General features: G+C 34.6%; 4 protein-coding genes across 5 annotated transcripts; 2 read left to right on the top strand and 2 right to left on the bottom strand.

Moving 5' to 3' along the window:
• Nucleotides 1–2948: 2948 nt before the first annotated feature.
• Nucleotides 2949–5394, top strand: LOC104226882 (uncharacterized). 2 transcript variants are annotated; one of them, XM_009778973.2, is made up of 2 exons: nucleotides 2949–3053; nucleotides 4954–5394. In XM_009778973.2, the coding sequence occupies exon 2, from the start codon at nucleotides 4959–4961 to the stop codon at nucleotides 5151–5153; it is 195 nt and encodes a 64-aa protein (XP_009777275.1). In that variant the 5' UTR covers nucleotides 2949–3053; nucleotides 4954–4958; the 3' UTR covers nucleotides 5154–5394. The 2 variants fall into 2 exon arrangements, with proteins under 2 accessions (XP_009777275.1, XP_009777278.1); XM_009778976.2 differs by having other exon boundaries at nucleotides 2983–3053; nucleotides 4942–5394.
• A 1436-nt stretch (nucleotides 5395–6830) lies between these two features.
• LOC104226883 (uncharacterized) lies at nucleotides 6831–9148 on the bottom strand. The gene is made up of 4 exons (XM_009778977.2): nucleotides 8928–9148; nucleotides 8748–8823; nucleotides 7274–7357; nucleotides 6831–7181 (listed from the first exon to the last, which is right to left on the bottom strand). Exons 1-4 carry the CDS (start codon nucleotides 9087–9089, stop codon nucleotides 7117–7119), a joined length of 387 nt encoding a protein of 128 aa, XP_009777279.1. The 5' UTR covers nucleotides 9090–9148; the 3' UTR covers nucleotides 6831–7116.
• Nucleotides 9149–11008: 1860 nt separating this feature from the next.
• Nucleotides 11009–12530, top strand: LOC138888207 (uncharacterized). The gene is made up of 2 exons (XM_070170027.1): nucleotides 11009–11297; nucleotides 12163–12530. The coding sequence occupies exons 1-2, from the start codon at nucleotides 11009–11011 to the stop codon at nucleotides 12528–12530; spliced, it is 657 nt and encodes a 218-aa protein (XP_070026128.1).
• Nucleotides 12531–14609: 2079 nt separating this feature from the next.
• On the bottom strand, nucleotides 14610–18398 carry LOC138888206 (uncharacterized). The gene is made up of 10 exons (XM_070170026.1): nucleotides 17925–18398; nucleotides 17616–17765; nucleotides 17060–17350; nucleotides 16787–16910; nucleotides 16585–16702; nucleotides 16251–16342; nucleotides 15740–16160; nucleotides 15529–15649; nucleotides 15265–15440; nucleotides 14610–14820 (listed from the first exon to the last, which is right to left on the bottom strand). Exons 1-10 carry the CDS (start codon nucleotides 18396–18398, stop codon nucleotides 14610–14612), a joined length of 2178 nt encoding a protein of 725 aa, XP_070026127.1.
• Nucleotides 18399–21548: the final 3150 nt, after the last annotated feature.

The following is a 21548-nucleotide window of genomic DNA, read 5'->3' as shown; positions in this document are numbered from 1 at the left end:
TTTTATAGTTCTTTTCATGTTGGCTCTAGTGACATGACATGCACGCATAATTCTAGGTATGGTCTTAAAAGTTAGTTTAATCATGAAGCAATAAAATAATTTTGAAGATGATAGGGACATTTGAGGGAAATAAGTACATATTTGGACATTTTGAGATCATTTAGACCCCGAACTGTGTAAAACTGGGGAAGATAATTTGGGAAGTTAATAGGATGACAAGAATTCGTTAAAGGAGAATGCATCTCGGACAATTTGAAGTGAGAAACTTTGAGTTAAAGTGCATCTCAAGTAACAAGATAAAGCCAAGGAAGTTTGCTTAGAACAAACGGAGGGTATCCATAGTGAAGAAGAAATTACCCAACGAGAGTTCTGTACTTAACAAGGCGTTAAAGAGAAGTGGAAGGCATATCGGTGATATCAATGCCGAAGCTGTAAAAGAAATATTATGCATGATCTTCTTTTTCATTCTCAAGTTGCATGTGTTGTATTTGGCATTGTTAGAGATTGGGAGGCCCTCTTTCAGCTACCCAAACACTTATACCATTCGATACCCTTTTGAGCCTGTATTGATTTCTTGCCCCTCTTTTGGAATCAAGTTAGAGTCATACAAAAAAAATTGTCTCCATAGGTTTATTTTAGAAAGTCCATTCCAAAAAGAAAATTATAAAAAAAGAAGAAGAGAAAAGTAGAGATAAAGAAAAAAAAGAAAAAAAGAAAAAGGAAAATAGTAACAAAAGTAGTCTTGTGAACTACGTTCGACCTGATTCTTGTCACCACTAGATACGTAGGTAGCCTTACGGTTCGATCATACCAAATAAAATATTTTATAATCTCACGAAGTCGAGAGTGAGGCAGTCTTTCTTAGAAATTCCATCTCAAAGAGAAAAAGAAAAAAAATAATCAAATTCCCTTGTTTTAGAAATTGGGGCAAAGTTTTTAGAATGGATTCCTAAAGTTGTAAATAAATTAATCCAGTTGTCTTAGTTATTTTGAGCCTTTATGATATCCTTTCTTTCTAACCCTGTCCAAAAGCCACATTATAGTTCAAACGATCTCCCAGATAATATTTGAGAGTGCCGAGTCAGACATGCCAGGAGCATATGATATTTCTATCGTGGTTAATGCCTTATCATCTGCAGAATCAGAAAAAAAATTAAAAAAATAAAAAAAAATGAGAGAGTCTTATCGGTAAAAACCTTCACAGGCACCATAATGCGATGGTAAGTTGAGAGAAAAAACAAAATGACAGAGGCTTGATGGTGAAAACCCTCCGGGCACTACAAGTCGAATAAGGACCGTGAATCAGATAGGATAATCGGAGCATTGAAGCCAGTTTCACGACTCAGAGGTACAACAAGATTTGAACATTAGACTTGCTTGACAAATTAGGCCACTTAATCCAAAGGTGCATGTCATGATTATTAAAGTTGGTATCCACATCTGATTAATTTCTACTTTGTAATTTTCTTGTTAGGTATCATCTCTTTCCATTGTCACGTACTCCGTTCCTGTTGTTTTATTTACTTCATCTTCTTGAGTCTGTTTGGCCAAAACAAGTGAGAAATGACTTCAAAATTTGCTACCAACTTTCTAATTGCACAAAACGGAATCTGGCAAGCACATCAAAGTGACATACGTCAGGAAAGAACAGTACGCGTACTGAGTTGGTAACAATCTACGTGCTTTGGGATTCATGTGAAATACAAAGGTTCAGTATATGTCAATTCATAAACAATGCAACAGATAGAGGATATTGGTTTTGAACGGATCAGAGGTATTTTCTGTGATAAGGGTGACAGAGAAAGTGGTTAGTCAATAAACAAGCAAGGTCTTTTGAGTTGAAATCAAAGTTATCATGGGAAGTGAAGGAGCAATCGTTGAGCACAATAGATTTTAAACATGTATTAAATCAGATAATTAGGTCAACTATTAATAGTTGAGCGACCATGATAAAACCACGGAACTCGGGAGTGCCTCACATCTTCTCCCGAGTTAACAGAATTCCTTACCCGGTCTTTTGTGTTCACATGCCATAAATTAGAGTCAATTTTCCTCGATTTGGGATTTAAAATAAACCGGTGGCTTGGGACACCATAAATTATTGCAAGTGGAGACTCTGAAATTAATAAATAATCTCATTTCGATTTATGTCACTTTAATTGGAAAAACCTCCTATACCCCCTTTCGGGTAAAAAGGAGGTGTGACAATTTGTATATCACAGTGTATGGTACATCGGATATGTGTATACAACTATGACATGTGATTGAACTAGAGTTTTCAATCTGAAATGTATTATACAAAGAAGGAAAATAAAATTTTCATAAATTTTTTGATATACACATTATTATTATGTTATACACAGTGATATACAAATAATATAATTATTAATTATTGATCAAAAAAGAAAAATAAATTTTTGATATAGCATGTTTAAGTAAGTTCTAAAATATAAAAATAATTAATATAATTGTGGGAGTAAATAATATTTTGGTATACAAAGAAAACTAATGTTTGATATACACAAAGAAGAAAAATAAACTTTTGATATGTATTTTGGTATACACATGTCTGATGTGCTATACAAATAATACAATATTTTTATTGTGATATACATTGATATAAAGGCAGCAATAACTATATATATAATTTTATATTATTGATATACAAAGAATAATATTATTTATGTACAAAGAATGAAAATAAAATTTTAATATACATGTTGATATAGACAAAGAAGAAAAAAAATGTTGTGATATACATATTATTATTGTGATATACATTTATTGGCTATGTGATACCAATATCTATAACTAGGGCTATTTTCTGCCAATTATATGGGTATGTTGTTATACCATGCCAAAACCACATTCCCCTTTCTCTAAACAGTTGAACTTCTTAAAGGCCAATGTCTAGGCCCAAGCAAATATTGGGCTGGTCCACTGAATACCGGCCCGTATACTGCTCTCTCCGAAAATGTAAAACCCCCAAAAGGCATCAAACCATCACTCACACTCTCTCTCTCTAGATTCTCTCTCCGACCTGAAACAACAAGGTGAGACCGCTATTCATCTCTCTCTCTATATATGTGCGCTTATATATATATATATATATATATATATATATATGCGCTTGTGTACGTGAAGTGTTGTACGTTGTTGTATTGTTAGGGTTCTCTAGGGTTTCATTTCACCGATTTTCATCCTGGCAGTTCGATTACTTAATGCGTGGCTTTTTAAATTTGTGACAATCGTGAGCTATTTCTATGACGTATGAGAATTTCATTTCTGTAAATTCTTTAGATGTTGCATTGGTTGGTTCTGTTTATATGCTCATTCATTTCTTCCTGATGGTTATATACATACTATGTTACTATATAGGTGCATGAAACAATAAATTGGAAGTTTTTAAGTGCAAGGATAATAGAATACTAAGTTTTTGTCTGTTTTAAATGGTATTGGTTTTGATCGTAACAATAATTATTGTCACTTCGATAAGAAGTGTGATTTGCTTTACAGACCATCTGGAATTAGTTATATGTCAAATAGGCAATGAATAGGATGATCGTTTGTGTGATTTTTAGGTCATCCAAATAGATTTTTCGAAGCGGAAAATTTCGCTAGCCGTTGTTGTGGGAATGGGTATCCAACAATTGTATTTTGGTTCGAACAAGGCTAGTAGAAAGTACACACAGTTCCCTAGATAGTTAGGTCAATCTGCTTGTGATGTCATTGAATCATTGATTATATGTACATAGATTGGGAATTAGCATCATCTCAGTTCTTTGGAAGCATAGTTTCCCCTGTGGCTTTAGCTATCCTGTAAAAACCGCTCTTGTTTATGGGCAAGAGACTGATTGACAGTTGCAGAAATTTCTTGTTGAGTATAATAGTAGAACCAAAGAAATCACCTAGCTATTGTAAAGATTAGTTGCCTTCAAAATTTGTATTTCTGGTGTAAAGAAAATATAGTTGAAAACTTACATAATGCAACTGATGCAGCTATGCTGTAACTTGTAATTTTTTGGGTACCTTCTTGGTCCTCCTTTAATGAAACCTTTACCTTATCCAAAAAAAATAAAATAGTAGAGCATTATACCAGTGAAATTTGGCATTTGCCTTTGCACTTTTTCCTTTTTAGCCAACATCATTAACCCGATTATTCACTTGGTCAAAGCAAAAAGTTTGATGCTCTATTTTTTGATTAGGGAGAAACTGTCCATGGTATTTAAAGAAGAAAATACTTCGCTTTTCAAAATTTACTCTTCAGAAGTTTTCATGACAGTCAAAATTATGGATTTTATCCATTCACCTTTTATAGCGTCTTCTTTGTCACTTATCTCTTTTTTCTTCATTAAAAGGCTTTACAGGCCGTAAACGTATAGCCAGGAGTAGAGGTGGAGCTATGATTTCAACTTTATGGGTTCTGGATTAGAATGACGACTTCAAGTGCTAATAATTGGGTTCTTAATTTAATATTTGTTCATATTTGATGAAAATTATAATATAAATACACCGTTTGAGCAAAAGCTATTGGGTTTGAGCATTTGACCAAACCCGTGGCCGGGATTCTAGCTCCGCCCGTGGCCAGGAGTAATGTGAAAAAGCCCTCTTACTTCACATTGTTATGATGAAAGCTTAAATGAGTTATTATATAAAAGAATCTAGTTGACTCAGAAAAGGTTGGTTGTATTCTGTTATTTTACTTTTGGTGCAAAGAGAAGTATGCTGATGAAGCTGAATCACTCCTAGAAGTCATAGAATCCCTGTAAGCTGAACAGGATATAGTTTTTCTGAATTATGCATCTTTGGTAACTTGTAAATATGGTTTCCAGCACTTTGTACTGCTGATTAATATATTGTTACCTATTCCAAAAAAAAAGAAGGTTGGTTGTGTCACATGGATTAGTTCGGAAGAGAAATTGTATTGTTACCGAATTGTAGGTCTATTTTCAGAGAAAATGAAGAAAGGTATTCACCCTCAAATGCAATGGATATCCTATGTGACACAAAGTGGACGATTGATGCATGTTATGATGACCAAAATACACCAAACAGGCAAGGTTTATCACATTAGAGCAAGGCGTCAAATGGCTCAAAGTATTGGTCAGATTGCAAAGTTTAAGCGCCGGTATGGTGAGAAGGAGGAGGAGTAGGTGGAGAAAGCAGAGAAATGAAGGTTTAAGTTGGAAAAAGAATGAATTACATTTTGTGGATGAATTCATCCTTACCTTTTCCCTCTTCATTTCGTCTTAACTTTTCTGTTTAAGGAATGAATAGCGGTCTTCTTGTATGCTGTCACCCCTTTGAATGTTTGTTAAACATTAGTGAAGAAACATTGGCTCATCCTACTGTCAGCGTCTCCTTGTTTGAAAGTATTTTATGAGGTTTAAGATACTTTAGTGTCTCTGTCTTCTTATTTGGAATTATTGATGGTTCTTCACCCGTGTCAAGTGACCAAGTTCTCATGGCTCTGGTGTACTTTTTTTTGTTGTAGTAAATTCCTGACTAACTTTTAAGAGAAGGAGAAATTAAACTGTAGGAAGTAGGTTGCATGTTTGTGTATCTCCCTCTGTTGTTTCCTGTCTTCAGTAAGCTAAAGGACAAAGCTGTTATATTGTTGTAGTCACATGTTTTATTGTCCCAAAGGTGTACACAATAATATGATTGTTGCTCAAAATTGAACACCATTCTCATTTACCTGTTGTGAACAGTTTTATGAGATCTTTTTTCTTTTTGTTAACTAAACTATTTTCATTACAAATAGTAGTATGTACAGCAAATACAAAACCTGACAGTTGAACCATAGGTGTCAACTATCAGCAGCAATCCTTACTTCTCTTACTCAGCAATCCTTAGTTTCTTATTCAGCATTTTTATTCGGGGAACAGAAAAAGTTTTTTTTTTTGGATCAAGAGGAAATATTTAATATATGTGCTAGATATCAGTACATAGAGGGACTTTCCCACTGGAATATAGCTCCCAGCCCCCAGGGAGTAGTTTACAACATATTTAGATGCAAAGGGTGGGGGAAAGAGATGTAGATTTGAGCTCTTAAGAACTTTCTATTTGCTTTCACTCTTAGCTAGTTAGTCAGTTACATGGTTAGCTTCTCTGTATGTGTGCTTCAGAGGAGTAACGTGCAATTATCAATGAGGTGAGGAAAATGAACATTACCTATTTGAAGTGCAGTAACTACTACATTTGAGCCTGAGTTGATTTCAAGTGGATTTAGTTTCTTTCGAATTGCTATCTCTGTAGAGCTGTTTGTTTTGCAAATATGTCAATTGTGAAAGGAAGTATCATATAGTAGCCTAAACTCCAGTCACCTTTGTGATTTCTGGAGCACCTCCTATTCCTCCTACCCCGGGTTACTGATTACCCAATGGGGAACCTTCGGTAATTAATTCCTTTGACAGTTTAGTTTGTATATTTCCTTCTTTTTCCTGTAAGCATTATTTATTCGGTAGCTTTTGCAATGACTGAGTTGGTATTTAGAAGATCCTTTTTATTAGTGAAGTGGTTTTTGATTTCGATTGATCCATTTGTGCCAGAGTCAGAAAGGGGAAATGTTGACCTTAGTAGTTATTATTAGAAGTACAGCTGGTTTAATCCAGTTCTGATGGAAGACAGAGGGTCATAATTTGATGTAATTTGTCCGGCCAGAATTTTTTTAACACACTGCACTCTGTAAAAATATATGGCCCCCTGCTCATTATGACATATTTGGCTTTCTTCCCCGATTATGATGCCACTTTCTTTTAGCAAATTTCCATGCTACTGCCGCAGAAGTTACCATTCATAAAGAAACAGGAGAGTGTATTGACTAGCTCTGACAAACAGGCTCAGTTATGAGCTCTTTTAAGAACATCTTTAATCCCAAAGATCCATAGTATCCACAAAATTGTATGATACAAACATATAACCACTAACATGAAGAACTATAAGAACCCCTACCTCCTTTTTTCCTAGTAGCAGATGCTAATACAAACGTAGATTACAAGCCCTTGTTAACTTCCAGGAAAGTAGGGACAGAACAACAAAAAAAAAAAAAAAAAAAAAAAAAAAAAGACATATTGCCCATCAAGCAGTCAGCTAAATGATTCTAATGTCCCTCGCTTACTCCACCATTACATCCACGGAAGCTTCTGTAGCTTGTTTATTAGAATTCCTTTTTCCCTTTCCTGTAACACATGGATTTGTAGTCAATAAGCGAAATTAACAAAGAATCCTAGTTCAAATAAGAATGTAAAATAGCAACTCTATAGGAACTTGCCTTTCTTCTTCAATTGCTTCAGTTTAAGTTTTGAGCTCTTCATGGGAAATTTAACAGGTGTTCTATTGGCATCTTGAGTTTTCCCTGAATTCATTAGGAAAATCCGAAAATTTCCATCAGTTACATGGATCAGCCCCTTTCAAGGAGAGGACAGAACAGAAAATAAAGCAGATATAACAACCACCAAACAAATCATTGAACTTTTAACATTTTCACATAGGAAGCAACCTATTCATATAGGAAGCATTAACTACACTTGTAAACACAAAGTGTAAAGCAACAAAAAGATAACTCTTTCCTACTGAACTAGCAACCTCAGCTCAATATAAGAAATTGACTAGCATCAACATTATAGCTCTCACCCTAGAATGGATTCAAGTCGTAAAGTCACAAGGTTCTGAATTCTAACTAGTTCGAGTCAGGGGCAGAGCTAGTCAGTGATTAAAAAAGCGCTCGCTTCCTCGCTTTAAGCGAGAAGTGAAGGGCAGCGCTTAAGGTAATAGAAGCAACTCTGGTACGAAAAGGGGGCCGCTTCTCTGTAAAAAGCGAGAAGCGGTGAAGCGAGAAGAAGCGTCCGCTTCTATGTTTAAACTTAAACCCAAGCCCTATTTTATTTAAAAACGAGGTTTTTAAACCGTAAACACTGTCTGGACTTCTTTAACAGCAACGAGACTAGGGTTTTTCTTCAACAACAACAGCGATTTCTTCTTCTCTTCATCAACTTCTGATTTCTGAAATAATCTCAAAGCATCAACTAAGGTTGTTCTTCTTTTGCACTTTTGATTTTCAGTCTTCTTCTTCTTCTTCTTCTTTTTTTTCTTTCTAAACGTCCAAAAAGCGGCGAAATACTGGCGAACTTTTTTCAGAAAATTTCTGCCCAATTTTTCCAGTTTCTGCCCAATTTTTATATCGTTTATTCCTAGTTCTTATTGCCTTTCTTATGTGTTATGTAGTTGTTCTTTTTTAAATTCCGCTTCACTTAAAAAAAGCGAGGGCTTCGCTTCTCGTGAAATGGGGGTTGTAGCTTTCCTCGCTTCATGCTCTTCACAACACTGGAGTAGTAAGAGGAATTGAATCCCCTTCGTCAAAATTATACTGTGCAAATAGGGTAAAAATACAATCTTTATAAACTTTTGAACCCTGTTAACATAAGCAAAATTCTAGGTAGTGATAAAGAGGGTTCAAAAGTTGTTTTAGGTCAAAGTTTAAACCCCAACTATTGCCATTCTAGCATTTTTGTTCTTCGAATTCCTTATATAAATTCCCCGTTCTGCCAGTGGCTCGAATAGGAAATGCCATTGCACCCACTGCTCTCTTGAAGCAGCAGGTTCAGATCATCTATTTTGTAATGGATTTTCCTCTCTCATGCGCGCGCGCGCACACACACAAAAGCTCATAAGCAAAATGCTGCGGGTCCGAACCCTCTGCTTAAACACTAGGTCCGGAGAATCAGCTACAGCAGTAAATAACTTACCATCAGCAGCATCAGCTACAGCCATCTCCACATCCTGCATTGTAATCACCCCTTTTTCTATAGCCTCCTTTTGCTCCTGTTTCACATCATTCAAAAGCGTCAAATCACAAATTTTCATCTTTATATACATGTAGAATTAAAAATAAGAGAAGGAACTAATATTGATTAGAGATTACAGACCCTGCGCCATTTCTTGAACAGCTTGCGTTTTCGCTTGCCGGAGATGGAAAGAGGTTGGGCCTTCTGCTTAAGCTTACGAGTATTTGGGTCCCCATGTTTTGCTCTCTTACTCTCTGCGATTAATGCTCTCCTCTTCTTCTGCACCTCGTTAAATTTCGCCATTACGTTATCTCGCCTTCACCTTCAATACTCGTCTTAAACCCTAGTTATTTTTCCTCTGCCACTTTATACGTGTACGCCGCCGCTTTACGTTGACCCGGTTTATGTATCAACCCGGTTCACACGCCCGTTCTATTTTTTAGTTTTGTGTAAATAATATAGGGGAAAAGACAGGAGCATCTATAAAAGTGAAACTATTTACCCTGCCCTACCCATTAAAGAATTCTACCCACTAAATAATTACAATCTCCTATCCATATAATAAATAAACGGGAATATCAAAATAACTACCCCACGCTTAATGCTCTACCTATAAAAACGCAAAAGCTGCTCAAATTTCAGAAAATCAGCGCACAAAATTGAGATTTCCACCGACATTCCCTAATTTGAAGATCACTAAGTGTGAAAAAACAGATCGAAGATGTTGATTCGCGTCTTCTTTTCGGATTTTGATTTCGCTGTTGTTTTGATTTTGATTTCGGAGCTAAACTTCTGAATTTTAGCTGAAAATTCTAATCTAGGTTTGGAGATCTGGAGATCTAGAGGTTTGATTTCGAAAAATCTATTGCAGCTATATACTGTTGAAATTTCGAACACTGTTGAAATTTGCATTGTTGAGATTCAATTTTAGACATAAAAGTGATTATAACTTCAGAATCATGGAAAATATTTCAATTCTGCTGCAGCATAGTGGAGAATGGGATGATAACAATAATTTCATAAATTTTCATGTTGATGCAATTCTAATAAAGACCTCTTGGAAATTTAAACAACTTCTCAGAGAAATTGCAAAGCAACTACAAAAGGACAGTAAAACAATGGTTATTCAGTATGCTATTGCTCAAGGATATCCACCAATTACAATTTGCAGCGATATGAGTGTTAGCGTTTACATGGAATTAAAAAAATCAAGTGCAGGGATGACAACACTTCCCCTGTGTGTGTCGTTTGCTAAAAACACTATAGCTGCAAGCACCTCCAGTTTCGATATTGCTCCAATTTTATCAGAAATTGCACAATTTGAAAGCACTGATATGATTACTACGTTTGATGTGCAAGAAGGAGATGACGCCATTTTAGAACTTGATGATGCAAACATCATAACTGGTCAATTTCATCAAAATGTTGAAAAAGGACAAATTTATGAAGACAAGAACCTGCTGGCTCTCGTTATGAAACAGTATGCCGTTAGAGAAAAATGTCAATATCGGGTTCATAAATCATGCCCAAGAAGGTCCGTCTGCATGTTTTCAAGTAAAAAACTATGTGATACCTATATAGTATATAAGTATGCTAAATCAGTATACTATGTGAGTATGGAATTGTATTGGTTTGTCTATATTTTTTATCAGTGATACTGGTATAGTATATATGTATGATATATCAGTATACTATGCGAGTATATAACTGTATTGGTTTGTCTTTGTTATTATCAGTAAAACATAATACCAATATAGTATATATGTATGCTAAATCAGTATACTATGTGAGTATAGAATTGTGCTGCTTTGTCTATATTTTTTATCAGCAAAATATGATACTGATACAGTATATAAGTATACCAACAGAGTATACCATGTGAGTATATAATTGTACGGATTTTTGTGTGTGTTTTTTATCAATAAAACATTATACATAATTGTATTTGTATTATAAACAGGTATATCCTTGAATGCGTGGATGAAAGATGCACTTGGAGACTTAAAGCATCAAGCCTGCGAGCATCAAATCTTTTCAAAGTGACGGATTTCAATTCTGTCCACATTTGTTTAACTGATAAGAGATTTTGTTCACAAAAGCAAGCTGTCTCAGCTTTTGTTGCAGCTGTGGTACAAGATAAACTTGTTGACCCGAAAACCATTTATACACCAACAGATATCCAGAGAGACATCCAAAAAGCATATGGTATGGACTTAAGCTACATGCAAGCATGGAGATCAAAAGAAAAAGCAATGCAATTATTGAGACGATCACCAAGTGAATCATACAAGAAAATGCCAACATATCTTTATATGTTAGAGTACGCTAACCCAGGATCAGTGACACGACTACACACTGAAGGAGATGGGAGCTTCTTGTATGCATTCATAGCTATATATGCATCGATTAGAGGATGGGTCTATTGTAGACCAACAGTTGTAGTTGATGGAAGTTTTTTAAAGTCAACATATAGAGGGACCATAATCACGGCTTCCACGCAAGACGCAGAGGGTAAGAATACAATCCAATTACATTCAATTAAAGAAACAAAAAATATTTTCAAATATTATATGATACCAGTATGGTATACAAGTATACCAACAGAGTATATAGCTGTTTTGCTACATACCTGCGCGTACCTATAACTATACTACTATATGAAATGCTAAATTAATATTTTGTGTACAATCCAATTACATTCAGTTAAAGAAACAAAAAGCATTTTCAAATATTATATGATACCAGTATGGTATACAAGTATACCTACAGAGTATATAGTTGTTTTGCTACACACCTGCGCGTACCTATAACTATACTACTATATGAAATACTAAATTAATATTTTGTGTACAATCCAATTACATTCAGTTAAAGAAACAAAAAATATTTTCAAATATTATATGATACCAGTATGGTATACAAGTATACCAACAGAGTATATAGTTGTTTTGCTACACACCTGCACCTACCTATGACTATACTACTATATGAAATGCTAAATTAATATTTTGTGTACAATCCAATTACATTCAGTTAAAGAAACAAAAAATATTTTCAAATATTATATGATACCAGTATGGTATACAAGTATACCAACAGAGTATATAGTTGTTTTGCTACACACCTGCACGTACCTATGACTATACTACTATATGAAATACTAAATTAATATTTTGTGTACAATCCAATTACATTCAGTTAAAGAAACAAAAAATATTTTCAAATATTATATGATACCAGTATGGTATACAAGTATACCAACAGAGTATATAGTTGTTTTGCTACACACCTGTACCTACCTATGACTATACTACTATATGAAATGCTAAATTAATATAGTGTGTTGTAATTGATATTTTGTTCTTTGGGTTTACAGGACAAATTCTACCCCTTGCATATGCAATTGTTGATTTGGAAAATGATGCATCGTGGGAATGGTTCTTCGTGCAGTTCAGAGAAACCTATGGACAAAGAGAGGGAATGTGCATTGTATCAGACATACATTATGCTATATGGAAAGAAACTTTAATTGTCTATCCAGAAGTCCCTCATTGTGCATGTATGTTCCATCTGTGGAACAACATAAAGACAAACTTCAGGAAGAGCCAAAAACAAATCAAAGAAGTATATTTTGTGTTAGCAAGAGCATACACTGTTGAAGAATTCAACAGGCATATGGCAGAGTTAGAAGCTATTGATAGTAGAGTGAAAATATACCTGATGGATATTGGATATGATAAATGATCCCGGGCGCATTCCAAGGCAAATAGAACCATGACCATGACATCGAATATTGCGGAATCAGTAAATGCAGCAAACAAGCACGCAAGAGACCTCCCAGTTGTGAATTTGCTTGACTTTATGACAACATTGATTCAAAAATGGAATTACACCAATCGGAAGGATGCAGTAGAATCATTTATGAAGATTGATGCAAAGTATGAAAAAATATTGGCAGATAATACTATCTTATCACAGACGATGACGGTATGCATTTTCAAAATCATAAAAACACTGCATGTACTGTATTTTTACTTTTTTACCTTAGTGATTTCACTAAACAACTGAATATTGTTATTTAAGAAATACTATTACTTCATATAGCTAATGACTTTTCTTAATTAAAATTATATTAGGTGTTGCCATCAACTGAATTCTTACATTTAGTAATTGATGGCTAAACAAGAAATGTGGTGCGCCTACATGAAAGAAACTGCACTTGTGGGAGGTTTCAGCTAGACGATATTCCATGTCCACATGCAATGGCAGTTATACAAAAATTCCATATGGATTCATACAAGTATTGCTCGGATTACTACAGCATAGACTACTTGCTAAAAACATATGAGATACCAGTAAATCCATTGCCTGATGAAACAACGTGGCAAATTCCAGAAGATGTCTCTTCGCAGGTGGTACTGCCACCAAAAGGAAAAATCAAACCAGGAAGACCTAAAAAGAAGAGAGGCATAGGAGGCTGGGAAGGAAATACAGTTACATGTGCACTATGCGGGAGAAAAGGACACAACCAGAGAACATGCCGAAATATTCCAAAGAGAGATTGATATAATGCTTCAATGTTTTTATAGAACTCATATATCGTAGAATCATAGCATTTGAATTGCAAAAAAATAAAATGCATTTCTTGCACTAGACATATATTTGGTATGATGATTCTTTGAGAAATTACTTTTTGGCAACAAATTTATATGGCTACTTGTATTTTCAATAAGAATCTATTTATTTTCTATTTTAGTATATAAAAGTGGGATGCATTTACATCTAGTTGTTGCAGGAAAAAAGATGCTAAAATATATATGTGATACCCAAGTGGTATATCTATATACCTTATTGGTATATCTGTATATCTTATTAGTATCAAAATATGTGCAGAAATAGAAGGGGTGCTGCAAATGCAACATTTGTACATACTTTGTTAACAAAATGGGCACGCTTTGCAGCTCATGTCTGTATTGAAGTATAACAAATTTGAAGCCATTTACATGCAGTTATTGTACATCATCAGGTACATTAATACAAGGTGATACCAAAATGTTATATTTGTATACCTCGTTGGTATATAGTGGTATTGCACTAATATGGCTAAAACAAAATATGCGCAGAAATACAAATGGTGCACCATATACAATGTGATACCCAAAATGCGCACGCTTTGCAACTCATGTTAGTACTTACATCTAGTTGCTGAAGGAAAAAAGGTGAGTCAAATACAACATGATACCCAAATGGTATATCAGTATACCTGATTGGTATATAGTTCTACTACACTAATACACCATCTATGCTAAAACTACAAATGAACATTAAAGCTTAGACCGTCATCACATTCGAAAGCAGATCATTTAACTTCTGTCACAACTACTTTGTATGTTGTTGGAAGTGTTCGCTTCATCTTCCCCTAATTTTCACTTGCAGAATCCATTAAACCTTACCCTCTGGCAAAGGAATGGACCTCAGCATCCTAATAAACCAACAACTTTATGGAAGAAGCCTAAGAAAAGCCTAATAAAACAAGCTGAAATCAGAAACAAAATCAGCAAATTTTCAGCATCAAGAGACATAGCTAAACTGATAACCCCCATGTACTTGAAGAAATCTATACCACATATTCTGAACCAGAATAATTAAATATGATAAAAGAAACATTAGCAGCTGGAAATATTTTATAAAGGCACAAGTTTCCTACAGTCTTGAATCAACAGAAGATCATTTACTACTAATAATACCATATTTCACCAAAAACTATTAAAATCCTGCAAAGTTTTCATGATATGATTAACTAAAACCAAAAAGATACCTATACTACTTCTTGCGTTTCTTTCCACGAGTCTTTTTAGGTGCTACTAGAGCCTCAGATTCACTTGATTCGTCATGCAACTGCTTGTTCCTCCCATAATGCCACAACAGTATACCAAACCTAGCTCGAAGACCATCCACATCAAAATTGGCAACAGGGATTGGAAGATCTTCAATAATATAATCAGCAAAGCAAGCAACATATACTCCACAATCCCTGAAATAAAATAAATGAATAGACTATAAAAATCAATTAGAAGTGAAAATGTTAATATGAATAAGGAAAACAAAGTAAAAAAAAGTAACTATTCTTACGAATTTTGTTGTGTTGGCAGCTTTGTAATCAGTTCAATCTCAAAAGGATCAGTCAACTTCTTTCCCATGTGCAGACCATTTTTTACTACAATGTCACTTCTTTGGTTATAAAATTCAATACTAACTAGAAATAGGGGGATCAACACAGCATAAGCCTCTGCCACTTTTTGAATAGCTTTTTTGTGCTTTTGACTACGTAGCGAGTCATATACGTAAAAACATCTCTTGTGGAATGACACACACCCCAATATCCAATGCCAAATTTCTGCCAAATTAATTGAAAAAAATGACATGATCAACCTGGTGCCATGGAGTGTTGCAATGCATCCTAAGTCCTTTCATGTACTCCATGATATCGTCTGATCTATCAATCAAATGATCTTGTTTCCCACCTTTTACAAATTCTGTGAAAACCCTTTGAATGATATTATTAAAAAGAGTATCTGTAATTGTGACTTTGATTGGCATATTAATTCCATATTTCGCCTTCTTCCTAAGATAGTAGAATATAATATTCAAGTGCTGCAAAAAAGAGAGGAAGAAAACATGACTACCACTAACAATATGAATGAACTACTACAACAACAAAAATAAAAAGCAGTATACATACCGAACTAGAGAGCAGCCTGCCAGAATAGTTTAAGGTATGGAAAAACGTCTTATCATCAATCTGTTCAACTTCAAAGTCAAAACAAGGCTCTAGCTTTTGATCACCAGGTAAATACACTTCCCTATTTTGTATAAAAGAAGATATGGATAAGAAATATAACAACAAACATTAAGAAAAATGAAAACAAAAGTACATGGAAACGAATACGCACTCTCCCAATTGCGTGTTTGCTTCAACAAAGTTTGAGAATGCAGTCGTAAGCTTAAAATCAACAATCTCTGAAATGTCATTTATAAATGGAAATCTTCCTTTGATAACCTTCGAGGATCCCCCAACTGCACTAACACCAGATTGCCAGTCATTCCTATACGACGACTGTTTTATAGCTGCGGGGTGCCTTCTCCGTGCGAAAACTGCAGGAGTAGTTTCAACGTCTGTTTGTATCTGGACAATACTTCTTGATACCGACTGATCAGGTTTAGACTTTTTTACAACACGAGTTGTCAGTTCATTTCTAGATTGATTTACATTACGTCTCCCTCCTTGTGTAATGGCAGCAATTAGATCAAGTTGAGAATCAGTATATTCAAAATCAGAATCCAAGTGAAGATCACTCCCGTGTCGACATGGAGCTTAAATTAGAAAATGCTAGTGAATAAATAAATATACAAAGTTAAGAAATTTAGAAAAAAGAATGAAAAGTTATATATAGAAGACATTACCAGAAGGCAAATTCACATTACTGCCACCAACATCCACTTGACCAACACCATCAACCAGACATGTTGAACACATAAAAGCATTATCAGCATCACTACTTAAATAAAAATTAAAAAACTATCAAGAACCTATCATTTACATACTAACTACAGAATTAGTAACATTAACATCGTACCCTGTGGAGCAGTATTAGACTCAATAACAACATCTTCTTGTGTCTGTACAGGGATTCCTGATGGCAGCGAAGCAGGACCCGACTTTTTAACATCATGAGATGACTGCTTCTATGTTGTTTGTTGTGTAATGGCGGCGATTTGATCAATTGCAGATGTAGACAGTTCAAAGTTAGAATCTAAGCCAAAATCATCATTAACTACACCATCACTTGTTGTGACGTTCTTCACATTGACACCAGTGGCACCTCCATCTTGACCAACCCCACCAAAACCAGATACTAAACATATAAAAGTATAAGCAAGAGTACTATTTTCAAAAAACAACAGCAAAAAAAAATCAATCAAATCTGTGATTTACATACTAGAAGGCGCTTTGGGCGTGCTATCTCCAAGAACTATAGGATCATTCCCAACGTGGCCACTTTCAAACTGGTCATAATCATTATGCATCTCACGAAAGTCAGGATCATTATCCTGTTGCTTATGCTGAAAATGAGAAACTAACAATTTTAGTATTATGTATATTACAAGAATACTATGTGCACTAAAAGTAAAGAATGGAATAGTATCCTATAAGCATATATTGCATCTTTGAACAATATACTATAGCATTATATTATATAAAAGATCAATACTGCTGAATTTCCCTCTGGTTTCATTGACTGCCTATCAATAGCTGCAAGCACCTCCTCAAACTTGGTCTCTACAAAAAGCTTCAAAGCTTGTAACTCCTTCATTACCTCAGCATTGGTAGGTTGGGAATCACCTCCAATACTTTCATGCATACTTTGTGTCTTTGGTAATTGAGTGCCAAAAACCTGAAAGCTATCGAGCTGACTGTCAGTGCACTCAACTTCAATTTCAAAGTTTAGACCACGCACATCAAATAGTTGCTTCTCATCATCAGTTGGGGTGATGTTCTTTAACTGCAATTATTAAGCACAATAGTTAGAAATAGAAATGATATTATAGTATGGAAAGATAAAAGATCCTTATTACCATATGATACCAATATAGTATACATGTATACCAACAGAGTATATCATTGAACTGGGATATAGTATACATGATACCAATATAGTATACATGTATACCAACAGAGTATATCACTGAACTGGGATATTGCTACAACTGTGACTGAACTACTGTACCAAAACATTAAGAGAGGCAATAAAACTATGAGAAAATTACCTGCTCGCGTTGCAAGCTACACATTTGCAAAACAACTCGCTCATTCAGTATTTGACCCATGACTACCCAATTCAAAATTCGTGGAAGTTTGTTTCCAAGATGATCAGCAAAGTGACCATCCAAACTTGGGCAACATTCATACAACCAAGTCTGTAAAGCCAACGGAAAGCCACCGAGTCTATAAAAAGAAGGCTTATCTTGAAACTTGTTGGAACACGAGTCAATTGTAGCTTTATAAACATCTATACCTCAGGGATAATTACTAAAATCACCGCACTCAACTAAGTCAATGTAAGACCGTGAAATAACCTTTGTTTTAAGTTGAGAAAGTAAGAAGTTGTTCACAAAATAAAGAATTGCTATCTTCAACGCATCATCATATGTTTCCCATTTCTTCTTCTTAAAACAGTCTGCTAGTTGGGCAAATGTCACGGATGCAGTCCCAAAATATTTTGAAATCAACCTATTCTCTGTTATGCTCTCTATACTTGTATCACCCTTATATTTCAACCCAGTAACAAGTGCAAATTCACCCAAGCCAAAGCGCAACCTAGAATCATTCACTACAAACCACATCTCATTTTTCACCTCATGATGTACTTCTCTAATAAGAAAATGGTGCATAACCCGAATCTGCACAATAACTGGTGGCAAATCCAAAAAATAGCCAAAGCATATTTTCTTAAACAGTCGAAGTTGCCTCTTTGATAAATTTGCTTTCAATTGATGAATACCATGGCAGTTGGTATCCCAATCAACCTTTGGTTTATAATCTAAGTCCATAGGCACAAGGAAATCTCAACACGGCAAAACATGTTCATATAGGATAATTTCAGAAATAGAATTCACTTAAAATGCAACTAAACCAACTAAAAATATTACAACTACCATATGATACCAACACGACATATAAATATACCAGCAGGGTATACAATTCTACTGACTAATTTCCGGCAACTACAAATTTTACTTATAAGGAAACAAAAGAAAAATAGTGTGGGAACAATTTGCAGCAATACTAAGTGACCATCAATGCATAAACTTACTTTAAGTTGTTTCATTTGAAGATGCATATTCAATATTACTAGGGAGGGAAAGCCAAAAGAAACTTAGCTATTAAATCTACAGTATCCGGAAACTATTCTATCAAATACATATTTTAGAGGATGCAAAATACTTTTCATCTTGCATATTCTTGAGATTATTAAGGAAGTAAAAGAATAGCATAAACTCACATCAAATTGCACTACAAGATAGCTAATATTCGACAAGGAACTTATGCTACAGTACCAATGCTTCTCGCCCATTGACCCCATCCACACAATGCCACCTATAAAGAAAAGCTCATTCCGCACTCCTAACTTACACGGTCTCATTCCTTCCATGCTTCTCTACACCACTGTCAACTGGCTAAATACTAAATCATGTACAAAACCATCTAATGCAAAGCTGAAAATCAGAAATCACACAGAGCAGCTCTGACTTCAATAAATATGGTTGACTACAACAACTACTGAATCAGTGACCCTTTTTAAACCTCAAACAGAACATTAATTTAATCTGTCTATATTGATTCAAAATCATTGAGAAACTAATAGCAAAGAAAAATATGTCATCCAAAATTAACAAGCTCATTATTGCAAATTAACTGGTCTGTACAATATACTAGAAAAGATCACTCAATTCCTTCACGCTCAAACACAATGTATACAAAATGATATCTTTTACTTCTTCTAAGCAGAATGATAGGCCTAAAATTTTGCTAATATCACAGAAACATAGACATAGAACAACTCAAATGAACTTCATCCAAAAACTCAAAATTCGTTGGTACTTGATTTTCTCTTAGTTAATCATCTAGTGATGGATTTTGATAGTTATAAACACTATTACGTCGCACTGAACAGTGATGAAACGGATAGCTGGAATAAACAGATAAATGAAAATTATAATAAATTTACAAAAGTTCTCTTAAATGTACAGAATGAACTTGAAGAAATAGAATTCACTTAAAATTAACACAACTGACTATAACTATAATTTAATACAAAAGCATAACAGGAAATCAAAAAAATAACAATGTACTATACATTAAAAATCTCAAAGATCATAATTGTAAGAAAATTACCTTCTTGGGTGCGATACCAATTTTTTTCTTCTTTAACTGAGAATCATCGCTACAATCAACATCTACTGGTTGAGTCTCTATTTTAGGCACGGATTCACGTCGGCTTCCCCCTAACTCAGAATCCTCAACAACTTTACCTTTTCCTTTATCAGTCACAGGAACACCTCCTATGACTGGTTCAGAATTTATGTCGGGTAATGACAGGTAGGGAGTTTCATCGACTGACGAAACATTAATATTATTGCCTTTTCCACCCTCTAATTCTACATTTTCAGTTGTGTTTTCAACATGACTACTGCTAGGGTTACGACTAAATAGAGACTGAGAATCAGAAAATAAGGAAAAACTAGGAACAGACATGGCTGAGGCAACAAATTCAGCAGCTACTTGTGTTGAAGAATGATATTGTCCACGACGCCACCATCTACGCGCACAATGCTTCCGACCCATAGAGAAAACAACAACCCATAGACATTGATTCACAAAAGTACAAAGGAAAACACAAAAATCCTATGATTTTGAAAACCCACTTTCACTAAAATGTACTTTCAGAAGCAAAAATTTCACCCAAAGCAAAAATGTCACCCAAAAATAGGTACTAGACGAAGAGATAGAACGGAATCGGAAAAAAAAATTAAAAACTCGAATGTGGGTGAATTTTGCGTTCTCATCGGTTAGCTATGGAGATTTGGAAACTGTACTCTAGTCTACTTGTTAACTGTTAAAGAACGAAGAAAAGCGTGGGAAGCTTGTGCCGGGTGAAATAGGTGGGCTGGATCGAAGATAAGGAGAGATGGGTAGATTGGGTCGCGTGAAATATGGGGGCCGGGTAAATAAATTGGGCCGACTGGGTAGGCAGGGTAAATAGTTTGGGCTTAATAGTTATAAAGTGAGATTTTCACAATAATATACTCCTTGCGTTCCAGTTTAGGTGAATCTATTTTCTTTTTGGGTTGTTCCAAAAAGAATGATCCCTTTCTAAATTTGGAAACAATTTAGCTTAAACTTATAATTTTACCGTTAATGAGAAGTTTTTATAACCACACAAATACTCTGGGACCCTTTTTGACTTGTTTAGGACCACAAATTCCAAAAGTCTTCATTTTTTATTAAACTCAGTGCCCAGTCAAACAGGTTCACATAAATTGAAACGAAGGGAGTAATGAATAGTGATTTTCGATTGGTGATGTTTGGCTAAGCTTATAAGTTGGTCTAGCTTATAAGCACTTTTCGACTTATCTACGCGTTTGATAAAGTTAACAGTGTTTATAAGTCAAAATAAGCCAAAAGTCATAAGCTGGTCACCCCCATCTATGAAATTTTTAGCTTATAAGCACTTTAAGTTTGACCAAAATCTTTACCATTTTATCCTTAAAATATTTTTTTTTTGAAAAAAAAAAAACTCTTACATCAACACTCACGGCCTCAAGTATTGTTTCAACCTAATCCCACTTCCCTCCTCTTCAAGTCTTGAATTCTTATTGACTAGTTAAGATAAAAAAATTCTCTATTACTTTGCATATTTGTATCTATGTGTATGTGCATTAATCTTTGAACTGTATGTAATAAATGAGGACATATCAAAATTTTTGGTGTATTGCTTTCTAAGTGTTGTGGCCTATTTAGGTTTATTTTTTACTGAGAAATTTTTGTCACTTTATTAATTATTATAACTTATAATTATATGCTTATCATAAAATAAATTATATTTATCATAAAAATTATTTATCTAAGCATAGTTGTATTTAAAATAAAATGACAAATAGAATATTTTGTATTTGAATCGATCTGGAATCTAAAATTTT

Source organism: Nicotiana sylvestris, chromosome 3, assembly GCF_000393655.2.
Source record: "Nicotiana sylvestris chromosome 3, ASM39365v2, whole genome shotgun sequence".
Classification (NCBI taxonomy): Eukaryota; Viridiplantae; Streptophyta; class Magnoliopsida; order Solanales; family Solanaceae; genus Nicotiana; species Nicotiana sylvestris.
The sequence above is the reverse complement of the archived record's forward strand: the minus strand, read 5'-3'. Positions and strand labels throughout refer to the sequence as shown.